At 33.9% G+C, this 12,907-nt stretch overlaps 2 protein-coding genes and 4 long non-coding RNA genes across 11 annotated transcripts in view; 5 read left to right on the top strand and 1 right to left on the bottom strand.

Annotated features, from left to right (window-relative positions):
- Positions 1-12,907, top strand: part of LOC109169959 (eIF-2-alpha kinase activator GCN1-like) — a 64,347-nt gene that overhangs the window by 11,085 nt on the left and 40,355 nt on the right. The gene's annotated exons all lie outside the window — the stretch shown is intronic.
- Positions 1-12,907, bottom strand: part of LOC109169971 — a 60,974-nt gene that overhangs the window by 26,751 nt on the left and 21,316 nt on the right. The window lies entirely within an intron of this gene.
- LOC109169975 lies at positions 199-1,857 on the top strand. The gene is made up of 7 exons (XR_002052319.1): positions 199-324; positions 420-479; positions 596-662; positions 898-987; positions 1,078-1,138; positions 1,303-1,514; positions 1,668-1,857. It is a non-coding gene; the product is annotated as an uncharacterized LOC109169975 (long non-coding RNA).
- On the top strand, positions 1,892-4,145 carry LOC109169972. Its single transcript, XR_002052316.1, has 5 exons — positions 1,892-2,056; positions 2,137-2,229; positions 2,361-2,495; positions 3,868-3,900; positions 3,982-4,145. It is a non-coding gene; the product is annotated as an uncharacterized LOC109169972 (long non-coding RNA).
- Positions 2,998-3,860, top strand: LOC109169976. The gene is made up of 4 exons (XR_002052320.1): positions 2,998-3,086; positions 3,239-3,317; positions 3,550-3,628; positions 3,770-3,860. It is a non-coding gene; the product is annotated as an uncharacterized LOC109169976 (long non-coding RNA).
- Positions 4,289-12,853, top strand: LOC109169963. 6 transcript variants are annotated; one of them, XM_019318879.1, is made up of 8 exons: positions 4,289-4,300; positions 4,410-4,502; positions 4,790-4,845; positions 4,930-5,107; positions 12,091-12,182; positions 12,272-12,409; positions 12,495-12,612; positions 12,761-12,853. In XM_019318879.1, exons 3-7 carry the CDS (start codon positions 4,826-4,828, stop codon positions 12,526-12,528), a joined length of 462 nt encoding a protein of 153 aa, XP_019174424.1. In that variant the 5' UTR covers positions 4,289-4,300; positions 4,410-4,502; positions 4,790-4,825; the 3' UTR covers positions 12,529-12,612; positions 12,761-12,853. The 6 variants fall into 6 exon arrangements, 1 of the variants encoding a protein (XP_019174424.1); XR_002052307.1 differs by lacking the exons at positions 4,289-4,300; positions 4,410-4,502; positions 12,272-12,409; positions 12,495-12,612; positions 12,761-12,853 and adding exons at positions 10,593-11,062; positions 11,143-11,211; positions 11,362-11,430; positions 11,541-11,637; positions 11,946-11,998 and having other exon boundaries at positions 4,825-4,845; XR_002052308.1 differs by lacking the exons at positions 4,289-4,300; positions 4,410-4,502; positions 12,272-12,409; positions 12,495-12,612; positions 12,761-12,853 and adding exons at positions 10,593-11,062; positions 11,143-11,211; positions 11,331-11,430; positions 11,541-11,637; positions 11,946-11,998 and having other exon boundaries at positions 4,825-4,845.

Below are 12,907 nucleotides of genomic sequence, written 5' to 3'. Positions count from 1 at the left end.
AGGAGATGGTAAACCATACTGTTAATCCCCGAGGGTGTCGTTTTGAAGACACTTTTATAGAGTATGATAGTGAATTCTTTGGTCCTGCGGGATTGTAATGGCTTGTAGTTGATGTTTTCCTTGTCAGTTCCGAGCACAGAAGATAATATATTAATCTACAGGCTATATGCTGGGCTATTTTTCTTGATCTGTGTTGATATGACGGACAACGAGTTGGCTTTGGAGTGCATCCACTTGTTTGTGGAGATACTGGATCACTTCTTTGGTAATGTCTGCAAGTTATATTTGGTCTGCAAGTTAGATTTGGTTTTTAACTATCACAAGGTATGGTTTGTCAGTCTTTCTCATTGTGAATCTCTGTATTTTCTTTTACTTCTAGTGTATTTACCTTGTGTATGCTGCATTGTTTTCCTATGAAGGTATATCTAATCTTAGATGAATTCGTTCTCACTGGGGAGCTATAAGAAACAAGTTAGAAGGTGAGAGTAATCGCAAGAAGAAGGATTTTTCTCGCGCCTTATCCTTGTTATGGTGAAGTGTACTTTGCATAGATTATGCAGAAAAAATGAATGTTTGATTTCTTCTGAAACTGCAGGCTATCATGGAGAAGTTGGAGTGAAGATTGATGATCCAGGATGGCCAACCTTCATCCATATTCCAAAGTATGCACCATTTCCATTTGCCCCCCCTTTGATCTTTCTGAACATTTAGGATTATGCCTCAAAAACATGAAACATGAAACATTTGTCTCGTCAAAGATTATCTTGAAACGCTTACTAAATTCACAACGTATTGAAGTTATTTTGTATGATACGAAGCATCATATGTATTGAAGGAAGCAATTTTGTTTGTGCCTTTCCTGTATGAAAAATTTATTACTGCTTTCCTGAATGCAAGCAATTGATGAGATTGTTCCGACACTTCTGCATGCTCTGGAGGACGATCAAACCCTGATACTGCTCTGGATGGTTTAAAACAGATTTTAAGGTTGAAAACCATTTGCAAATGTGTATTTTCTTACATTTCTGCCTGGGCACCTTTTCTGATTTTTTTTAATGTATTGGATGCTTCTTTCAGTGTCAGGACCAGTGCTGTGGTGCCTCATATCCTTCCCCAAGCTTGTTCACCTTCCCCTTTCGTAAGTATTGTGTCTGCTTATTATAGCTTTTTGTATAGAGTAGTATTTCTTTATTATTCACAATGATCTTTGGTTTTATATCCAGTGCCTTCTATGCACATACACATGTCAGTGGAGCACAAGAATCATCTTGGTTGCCATAATATGCATTTTTCACTTTTCAGGTCTATATAGAGAGAACTCAGAGAAAACCTGAAATTGATGGGACAAAAACATAGAAGATAGTGACATCGAGTCTGCACCTAAGCTCATCGAAGTTCCATTCCTGAACTGCAAAGGACAGGTCGATCACTGGGTTGAGCCATATCTCAGAATCTCAATTGAATGTCTGCATTGAAGTAAAACACCATACTTGAAGTGCCTCCTGATCCAAGTGGTATGATACTTAAATATTTCTCTGTTTATACATATTCAGATGTCAATGCCACACATGAATTGTTCCATGTCACATGTAAATACAAATAACTTGCTTAAAGGTTTTATTGTTTTTTCTAGTACGTTTTCTTTAAAAATTTGAACTATTTTTCAGGATGGTATGGCTGGATCAGTGCAGAGGAAGCCTAAGCTTACACTGACAAGGCCTAAGGATCCTGAACTTGAAACATTTCAACGTTTCTGTCCAATAAAGCTTATGAGCTCAGCTCATAATCTACTACTCTAACTCTATTTTTCTTTTCCTTTTCGTTCTAATATTTATCAATTTCTTTCCTTTTATTCTATCCCCCCTTTTCTCATCTTAATTTTCTTCTTCTCTTTCCCATCTTCCTTATTTGTTTCTCTCTCTCTTTTCTTCTTTTTCCTTCGTGTTCTCCATCCTTTCTCACTCACCGACTCTAATTCCCATCCCTTCTCGATTTTTCTTTGTTGACCTTCTCTCTCTCTGTCTTAAGAAGTGACTCCCGACGGGGCAGCAATTTGGTATGTTTTGCTCCATCTGCATAGTATTCTACTGTTGTTTTGGGCGTTATGATTCTTATTACATTTCGCTAACTTCTCAGGGATCTTGTGACAAGCAGTCAGCTGTTCATGGTTCTGTTTCTGTTGTAATATCAGTTCTCAAGGGTCCTGTAAGAAGCTGTCCTCACTTCAAGGTTTGCTCCACTCTGTGAATATCAACTTTGTTTATACAATTTGGTTTGTCTCAATTAAGTTTCACTGGCAAAGCCAACGTAGTTTCACTGATTGCTGAGATGATTTAACGGGAGCAAAAATAACTTCTCAGAAAACAGCCCAACAGAGTGATGCTAAAAAGCACCAGACGGCTCAAAAAAATTACAAGTATGATCAGGAACCCCTATGCATTAAAGTCAGCAACCCAATCACAAGTGAAATGCATTAATTCAGCTAGTGCAGGAAGGTAGATATCTTTCTTTTACTTCCTTTATTTGTCTTGGTGAGGTGGAATCTGTGTAATATTTTCTTATCAATTATTGATTCACTTTTAATAGGAACGCAAAAATTAAAATTACATATGAAACTCCAAATTTTGCTCAAGAAAATCAAGCTATGAAGAGGGAAAAACTTGACGAGGGGAAAGCTAGAAAGGTGGGTCGTTTATTGACTATAAACTTTTACCTTATTAAGTGTATCATTTTTCACATATTTTTAATGTGATCTCCTGAATTTGTTCTCACTTTTGCTTAGAACCTTAGCATCAAACCCCAAACTTTGCTCCATACAACAAGACCTGGGAAATCTACCAGCACCTTGAACACTTGCACTACTAAAACACGTACAGAGGACAGAAAGGTTAGTATGCATTTTTATACCTTGCATTTCATTTGTGGATATTAATTTTGTGAATCTAATACATGGTGAAAATCTCTATTTCAGATTTATATTCGTGAACCAGCACCCCCATTTATTTCAATTTGCTGAAATGATGAAGAAGTTCGAATCTAGTGCAAGGGAAATGTCAATGCCATGCATGAATTATTCCATGTCACATGTAAGTTGCTTAAAAGTTTTAATATTTTTCTAGTACGTTTTCTTTCTTATGTTTAATTTTGATCTTTTTTTTTTTTTTTCCCTCACTCTGTGTGCTTGTATATAATATGTTATGGAGATTTTCTCTATTAAAGTCTCTTGGTTTCTTTGTAGCGGCTATGTCGACCAACGGCTACTGAAAATATCAGTTGCAACCTTGGTGGTGGCTTCGTCTCTTCTCTCTATGGATCTGGTATTCACTGATTTAGTGTTGAGAGTGTGCATTTTCTTTCTTGTGTGTAATTTTAATCTTTTTTTTTTTGTTTTTGTTTTGTTTTGTTATGTTTTTCTTTTTGTTTTTTGTTTTTTTTTTTTGTTTTTTGTTTTTTTGTTTTTTGTTTTTTGTTTTTTTCTCTCACTCTGTGTGCTTGTATATAATATGTTATTTAGTTTTTCTCTACTAAAGTCTCCTGTTTTCTTTGTAGCGGCTATGTCGACCAACGACTACTGAAAATATCAGTTGCAACATTGGTGGTGGCTTAGTCTCTTCTCCATATGGACCTGGTATTCACTGGTTGAGATTTGAGAGTGTGCCTTTTCTTTTTTATGTTTAATTTTTTTTTTCCCCGTGTGCCTTATCAGCTTTTTGTTGTCCCTTATGTTCTTTTATGCTTTGAAATAAATCTTGAATGCATGTATATATAGGATTTCACAGTTGGTCTGATTCTCAGTTCAATAATATGGGCACCAATGCACTGGAATTTGTATAATGAGCCTTAACTGTTGCGCCATGTTGTTGATAGGAAGAAGTGACTCCTGACGGGGAAGCCAATTTGGTATGTTTTGATCCATCTGCATAGTATTCTACTGTTGTTTTTGGGGGTTATGATTCTTATTACATTTCGATAACTTCTCAGGGATCCTGTAAGAAACTGTCCTCACTCCAAGGTTTGCTCTACCCTGTGAATATCAACTTCGTTTATACTTTTGGTTTGCCTCAATTAAGTTTCACTGACAAAGCCAACGTAGTTTCACTGACTGCTGAGATTATTGAACTGGAGCATGCACCCCTCAGCAACCAAAAATAACTTCTTAGAAAACAGCCCAACGAACTGAAGCTAATTGCTAAGAAGCACCAGACAGCTAAACAATAGCATGTATGATCTCAAACCCCTCTGCATTGAAGTCAAAATCTGAATCACAAGTCTCAAGCATTAATCCAGCTAGTGGAAGAAGGTCGATATCTCTCTTTTAGTTTCCATATTTGTCTAGTTTTGTTCTATATCTCTTTATTTGTTGTGCTGGAATCTGTGTAATATGTTTCTTATCAATTATTGATTCACAGGAACACATGAAAATTACATCTGAAACTCCAAATTTTGCTCAATAAAATCAAGCTATAAGGAGGCAAAAACTTGAAGAGGGGAAAGCTAGACAGGTGAGTAATTTATTGACTAAAATTTTTTACCTTATTAAGTGTATCATTTTTCACAAATTTTTAATATGATCTCCTAAATTTGTTCTCTGTCTTGCTTATATCCTTAGCGTCATACCCCAAACTTTGCTCCATAAAACAAGACCTGGGAAATTTACAGGCAACTTGTTAACTTCAACTGCTGAAACACGTACATAGGACAGAAACTTTAGTATGAATTTTAATGTCTTGCATTTCAAATATGGACATTAATTTCTGAATCTAATACGTGGTGAAAATTTCTATTTCAGATTTGTGTTCGAGAACCAGCAGCCCCATTTATTTCAATGACAGAAATGATGAAGAAGTTCGAATCTAATACAAATAACTTGCTTAAAAGTTCTATTATTTTTCTAGTACATTTTCTTTAAAAATTTAAACTAATATTCAGGATGGTATGTCTGGAATCTGTGCAAAAGAATCCTAAGCTTACACTGACAAGGCCCAAGGATCCTGAACTTGAAACAGCTCAACGTTACAGTCCAGTAAAACTTAAGAGCTCAGCTGAGTTGGAAGAAGAAATGATGGCAAAATTCCCCAAGTTTAAGGCTCGCCCTCTAAATAAGAAGGTACCTCCATTTTGAATGACCGCATTATTTTCCTGAGTGTATACATCTTGCCTTAGTTTAAGAGACTGCTTTAGTATTCCTGTGCTTTTTCTTTATTCCATGTTTTAATTTCATTTTTATTATTTTTTTCTGCTTTTTATCCCTTATCTAACTTCCCTTCTCATTTGTGCGTGTTTATCTTTCTCTTTTTTTTTTTTTCCTTTTCCTTCATTGTCTGTTTTATTCGTTGTCTTCTACTTCAAAATTTTCATTCTTCCTCTTCTCGCCTTTTTCCTCATTTCATAATCTACTACTCTAACTCTCTTTTTCTTCTCCTTTTCGTTTTAATATTTATCTTGTTCTTTCTTTTTATTCTAATTCCCCTTTTTTTGTTCTTAATTTTCTTCTTCTCTTTCCCATCTTCCTTGGTCGTTTCTCTCTTTCTTTCCTTCTTTTTCGTTCATGTTCTCCATCCTTTCTTACACACCAACTCTAATTTCCATCCCTTCTCGTTTTTTCTTTGTTGACCTTGTCTCTCTCTATCTCTATCTCTATCTCCGTCTATATATATATATATATATATATATATATATATATATATATATATATATATATATATATGTATGTATGTATGTATGTATATATAATTTTTATCTTATTCTACAAACTCTTTCTCACTCTTTTCGTTTTTTTTTTGTTTATCTTTCCTTCTTTCTCCTTTTATATCTTCGGCCATTCGTTTTCTCTCTCTTATTCTCATCCACCTTCTTTCTCTTTATTCTTTTCATTAAAGTGTATTGTTTATCTTTCTCTCCATTTTTTTTTGTTTATCTTCCCCTTCTTTCTCCATTTATATCTTCGGCCATTCGTTTTCTCTCTCTTATTTTCATCCACCTTCTTTCTCTTTATTCTTTTCATTAAAGTGTATTGTTTCCATTTTGACACTCATTCTTCAATTTCCATATTCCTACAACCTCTCTTTTTCTTCTCCTCCTTCTCTTTGTATTAATTCGCTTTCTTTTTACTTCTTTATCTTCTTCATTTTCTTCTTCTTCTCGTTCTCATCTTCCTATCATTTTCTTCTTTTTTCCCTTTTTTTTTCTTTCATGTTCTCCATCCTTCCCTAAAGTAATTCTCATACTTATTATCCTCGTCACCTTTCTTTATCTTCTTTTAGTTGATTCCTTATTGTTATCTATACATCCTTTTCATCCCTATTTTTTCCTTCCACCTATCTTCCTATTTCAATTTTCTTTATCTACTCTTTCTTCTGCTCACTCATCTTTCTCTTTTTTATTACGCATTATTCTCTGTCCTTTTTTCTTATTTTCCATATACTTTTTCTTCTTTATGTTTTCCCCTTCTATTTTTCCACCTTTTCACCTTTTATCTTTAATTTTTATCCTCTCCTTTCCTTCTCATTCTCCAAAGTCTCTTCGTCTTTTTATTAATCTTCCCTTTTCTTCAACTTCCATCTGTTATCTGTCTGTTGTCCTCATCTAAATTCCCTTCTAGTTGTGCATGTTTATATTTCAATTGGTGTGAGGTATTATTTTTATCCATCTTGTCCTCGTATTCATTCTCTTTCTTCGTTTGTCTTCATGTTCTCCATTCTTTCTTAAAATAATGCTCATACTTTTTTTCTATTCATTACTAAAATTCTTTTGATTATTATTCTCATCCTCCTTCTTTATCTTCTTTTAGTTCATTCCTTATTAATCTTCCCATCTTTTTCATTATTTCACACCTATTTTTCTTCCTTCCACCTATCTTCCATTTCATTCTTCTTTGTCTGCTCCTATTTTTTCTTCTCCTCTTCCTCTTTTTCGTTCACATTATTCTATATCCTGACTCTTTCCTATTTTCTTCCTATTTTTTCTGCTTTTCCTTTTCCCCTTCTATTATTCTATTTATCTTTGATTTTTTCACCACTTTTCCTTCTCGTTCTCCAAATTTTCTTAACTCTCATCGTCCTCGTCTTTTATCTCTCATCTAACTTCCCTTCTCATTTGTGCATGTTTATCTCTTTTCATTTTGACCCTCGTTTCTCTTCCTCTCGTTTTCTTTTTCCTTTTTCTTCATCGTCTCATTTTTCATTATCTTTTTCCTTTTTCGTTAGTCTTCTTTTCGCCTCTCTACCCATTTCTTAATCTATTACTCTACTCTCTTTTTCTTCTCCTTTTTCGTTCTAATATTCATCATGTTCTTTCTTTTTATTCTAACCTTCCTTTTTCTATTCTTAATTTTCTTCTTCTCTTTCCCATCTTCCTTATCCGTTTCTCCATTTCATTCCTTCTCTTTCCTTCATATTTTCCATTCTTTCTTACTACTCTCATTCCCATCCCTACTCGTTTCTCTCTCTCTCTCTCTCTCTCTCTATATATATATATATATATATATATATATATATATATATATATATATATGTATATATATGTATATATATATGTATGTATGTGTATATTATCATCTCTTTTCTTTCTTATTCTCCGAACTCCTTTTCTCACTCTCTCGTCTTTTTTCTTTCTCCTTTTATCCTCTCCTTTCAGTTTCTATCTCTTATCCTCATCCACCTTATTTTTCTTCTCTTTATTCTTTTCATTGAAGTGTAATTTTTATCTTTTTCTGCGTTTTGACCCTCATTCTTCATTTTCCATATTCCTTCATTTTCTCTTTTCTGTATGTCTGTTGTTACTCTTTTTTTTTTTTTTTTTTATCTTGTTCTCATATTCATTCTCTTTCTTCTTATTATACCCACCCTTTTTCTTCTTCCTTTTCTTCTTGTTCTTGTTGTTCTTCTTCTCTTTCTCATCCCAGTCACATTTTCTTCCGTTTTTTCAATTCACTACTCTCAGAATTCTTATTTGTTCTTCGTTTCTTTTTCCCCGTTTATATATCTTTTTTTCAATTCAGTACTCTCACTCTTTTCGTCTTTTTGTTTATCTTACCCTTCCTTCTCCTTTTATCTTTCTCCATTCGTTTTCTCTCTCCTATCCTCATCCACCTTCTTTCTCTTTATTCTTTTCATTAAAGTGTACTGTTTATCTTCTCCATTTTGACACTCATTCCTCATTTTCCATATTCCTTCAACTTCTCCTTTTCTTTGCCTTTTTCTTCCTATTTTTCTTATTGCTCTTCTCCTCGTTTTTTAATCTACTACTGCTCTCTTTTTCTTCTCCCCCTTGTCCTTATATGAATTCTCTTTCTTCTTACTTCTTTATCATCCTCTTCTATTTTCCCTTCTTTTTCTTTCATGTTCTCCATTCTTTCCTAAAATAATTCTCATACATCTTTTCCCTTCCTCTCATGTTCTCATAACTTTTATAATTCTCTCTTTCTATTATTATCCTCGTGACCTTTCTTTATCTTCTTTTAGTTCATTCCTTATTGTTATCTATTCATCCTTTTCAACCTTTATTTTTTCCTTCCACCTATCTTCTCATTTCATTTTTCTTTTATCTACCCTTTCTTCTTCTCATCTTTCTCTTCTTATTAATCTTCCCTTTCCTTCTCCTTCCATCTCTTATTTGTCTTGTTATTTTTCAGTTTTCTGCCTCTTGTCTTTGTAAATTCCCTTCTAGTTTTGCATGTTTATCTTTCTCATGGTGTGAGGTATTATTTTTCTCCATCTTGTTCTCGTATTCATTCTCTTTCTTCGTTTTTCTTCATGTTCTCCATCCTTTCTTAGAATAATTCTCATCCTTTTTTCCCTTAATTATGCTTATAGTTCTTTTTATTATTATTCTCATCCTCCTTCTTTATCTTCATTTAGTTCATTCCTTATTAATCTTCCCAACTTTCTCATCATTTAACCCCTAATTTCCTTCCTTCCACCTATCTTCCATTTCATTCTTCTTTGTCTACTACTTTTTTTTTCTTCCCCTCTTTCTCTTTTTCGTTCACATTATTCTATATCATGACTCTTTCTTATTTTCTTCCTATTTTTTCTTCTTTTCCTTTTCCCTTTCTATTATTCTATATATCTTTGATTTTTTTTGCCACTTTTCCTTCTCGTTCTCCAAATTTTCTTAACTCTCATCATCTTCGTCTTTTTTTTTTATGTCTCTTCCTCTTCCTTCTCCTTCCATCTCTTATTCTGTCCTGTTATTTTTCTGCTTTTTTATCTCTCATCTAACTTCCCTTCTCATTTGTGCATGTTTATCTCTCTTTTCATTTTGACCATCGTTTCTCTTTCTCTTACTTCTGTTTTTTTTTTCTTCTTTTTCTTCATCGTCTCATTTTTCATTATTTTTTACTTCAAAATTTTAATTATTCTTCTTTTCGCCTTTCTACCCATTTCTTAATCTATTACTCTACTCTCTTTTTCTTCTCCTTTTCGTTCTAATATTCATCATGTTCTTTCTTTTTATTCTAACCTTCCTTTTTGTCTTCTTAATTTTCTTCTTCTCTTTCCCATCTTTCTTATCTGTTTCTCTATTTCATTCCTTCTCTTTCCTTCATGTTTTCCATTCGTTCTTACTCACTCTCATTCCTATCCCTACTCGTTTCTCTCTCTCTTTCTCTCTCTCTTTCTCTCTCTCTCTCTCTCTCTCTAGATATATCTATCTATCTATCTATCTATCTATGTATTTGTATATTATCATCTCTTTTCTTTCTTATTCTCCAAACTCCTTTTCTCACTCTCTCGTCTTTTTTCTTTGTCCTTTTATCCTCTCCTTTCAGTTTCTATCTCTTATCCTCATCCACCTACTTATTTTTCTTCTCTTTATTCTTTTCATTGATGTGTAATTTTTATCTTTTTCCCCGTTATGACCCTCATTCTTCATTTTCCATATTCCTTCATTTTCTCTTTTCTGTTTGTCTACTGCTACTGTTTTTTTCTTCTCTTGTTCTCATATTCATTCTCTTTCTTCTTATTATACCCACCTCCTTTCGCTTTCTATCTCTTTTCTTCATCCACCTTCTTATTTTTCTTCTCTTTATTCTTCTCATTAAAGTTTAATTTTTATCTTTTTCTCCGTTTTGACCCTCATTCTTCATTTTCCATATTCCTTCATCTTCTCTTTTCTGTTTGTCTACTGCTACTGTTTTTTTCTTCTCTTGTTCTCATAATCATTCTCTTTCTTCTTATTATACCCAATCTTTCTTTTCTTCTTGTTCTTGTTCTTCTCTTTCTCATTTCACTCACATTTCTTCTTTTTTTTTTTTTTTTCCCCTTCATTACTCTCATAATTCTTATTTTATCTTCGTTTCTTTTTCCCCATTTATGTATCTATAATTTTTATCTTGTCCTTTCCTTCTCACCCTCCAAGTTCTATTTGTCTTTTTGTTAATCTCCTCCTTCCTTCTCTTTTAATCTCTTATTCGTGTTGTTATTTTTAAGCTTTCTACCCCTTTTCCTCATCTACACTCCCTTCTCATTTGTGCGTGTTTATCTTTCTCATGGTGTGAGGTATTATTCTTCCACTTCTTGTCCTCATATTTATTCTCTTTCTTCATTTCCCTGATTTATTATAACTTGGATGAATGAATTTCTTGCTTGCAGTGGAGTATTCTCCATCGATAGTTGGAATGGATGTTTCCCATGGCATTTTCAGGTATTTCATTCTTTTCACACAAACAGTATAACCAGCCTGTCAGAGTATGTGAACCCACTATTGACTAATTGATTTATTTGAAAACCTTTTTAATGGAGAGATGGTTAATTTATTAATTTCAGCTTTGTGTTTACCTTTGTGAATTTCTCTCTATTGTTTTATGCTTTGAAATAAATCTTGAATGCATGTATATATAGGATTTCACAATTGGTCTGATTCTTAATTCTGTAATATGGGCACCAATCCACTTGAATTTGCATAATAAGCCTTAACTTTTGAGCCATGTATAAGGATTGTTGATATGAAGAAGTGACTCCTCACGGGGAAGCCAATTTGGTATGTTTTGAGCCTTAACTTTTGAGCCATGTATAAGGATTGTTGATAGGAAGAAGTGACTCCTGACGGGGAAGCCAATTTGGTATGTTTTGATCCATCTGCATAGTATTCTACGGTTGTTTTGGGGGTTATGATTCTTATTACATTTCACTAACTTCTCAGGGATCTGGTGACAAGCAGTTGGCTGTTCATGGTTCTGTTTCTGCTGTAATATCTGTTCTCAAGGATCCTGTAAGAAGCTGTCCTCACTTCATGGTTTGCTCCACTCTGTGAATATCAACTTCGTTTATACAAATTTGTTTGCCTCAATTAAGTGTCACTGATTTCTGAGATTATTTAATGGGAGCAAGCACCCCTCAGCCACCAAAAATTACTTCTCAGGAACCCCTCTGCATTGAAGTCAGCAACCTTATCACAAGTGAAAAGCATTAATCCAGATAGTGCAAGAAGGTAGATATCTTTATTTTACTTCCCATATTTGTCTTGTTTTGTTCTATATCTCTTTATTTTGGTGAGCTGGAATCTGTGTAATATGTTTCTTTTCAATTATTGATTCGCAGGAACGCAAATATTAAAATGACATCTGAAACTCCAAATATTGCTCAAGAAAATCAAGCTATAAAGAGGCAAAGACTTTTAGAGGGGAAAGCTAGACAGGTGGGTCATTTATTGTCAATTTTTTTTTTTTAACCTTATTAAGTGTATCATTTTTCACATATTTTTATTGAAGAAGACATTGTGGTTGCTGCGTCATTTCCTCCCCCTATTCATGATTGAGTTAATTTTCTTCTGTCCTTTAGGTTGAGAGTGCTTTCATGTGAGAATGCTCAACTTGATCTTTTTGTTTTGGTCCAATCTCATATCTTGTCAAACATGAAACATTTTACTCGTCAATGATTATCTTAGAACACTTACTTAATTCACACCTGTATGAAAAATTTCATACTGATTTTCCAATGTTATAGCATGACCTGAGGTTCGTGAATCAGAAGGGTTGGCATTCCGCGCTCTCTACATGGTACCACTAGTTAGTTCTTGGTGTGTTGACATACCAGTTTTTATATTTTAAATATTTGTTTGATGATGAATTTATTATGGTTCCTTGTGTAGACTGTTGGAATGCAAGCAATTGATGAGATTGTTCTGACACTTCTGCATGCAAAATGGATGTTTGATGTGGATGGTTTAAAACAGATTTTAAGGTTGAAAACCATTTGCAAATGTGTATTTTCTTACATATCTGCCTGGGCACCTTTTCTGATTTTTAAAATGTATTGGATGCTTCTTTCAGTATCGGGACCAGTGCTGTGCTGCCTCATATCCTTCCCAAGCTTGTCCACCTTAAAATGTATTGGATGTTTCTTTCAGTGTCAGGACCAGTGCTGTGCTGCCTCATATCCTTCCCAAGATTGTCCACCTTCTCCTTATCGTAAGTATTGTGTCTGTTTCTTATAGCTTTTTGTATAGAGTAGTATTTCTTTATTATTCACAATGATCTTTGGCTTTATATCCAGTGCCTTCAATGCTATAATGCTTTGGGAGCATTAGCAGAGGTTGTTGGACCTTGTCTTGATGCCCCCCTTGGGTAGCATCCTTCCTGCATTACTCACTGCAATGGGCTATACTGATATGGTAGTACCCTAATTTTTATGCCATAATGCCATTTACTTGGTTTCGTCTTTCACATCATTTAAATTTGAGTCGTTGCTTAAGTTGATTTGTGTTTTTTTTTCATTGCATAACTTGTATGTGTCATGCTTTCACCTTGAAAATATCGGAGGTTCAATGTCTCGCCAAGAAAGCAGCAGAAACTGTTGTCACTGTAATTGACGAGGAAGGTATCAAGTCTTTGCTGTTGGGGCTTCTCAAAGGAGTTGGAGATATTCAGGCATGATTTATTGTTTTACATAATGATAATGTGACTTTC

The sequence above is a fragment of the Ipomoea nil genome, unplaced genomic scaffold, assembly GCF_001879475.1.
Source record: "Ipomoea nil cultivar Tokyo-kokei standard unplaced genomic scaffold, Asagao_1.1 scaffold3321, whole genome shotgun sequence".
In the NCBI taxonomy this organism is placed as follows: domain Eukaryota; kingdom Viridiplantae; phylum Streptophyta; class Magnoliopsida; order Solanales; family Convolvulaceae; genus Ipomoea; species Ipomoea nil.
The sequence above is the reverse complement of the archived record's forward strand: the minus strand, read 5'-3'. Positions and strand labels throughout refer to the sequence as shown.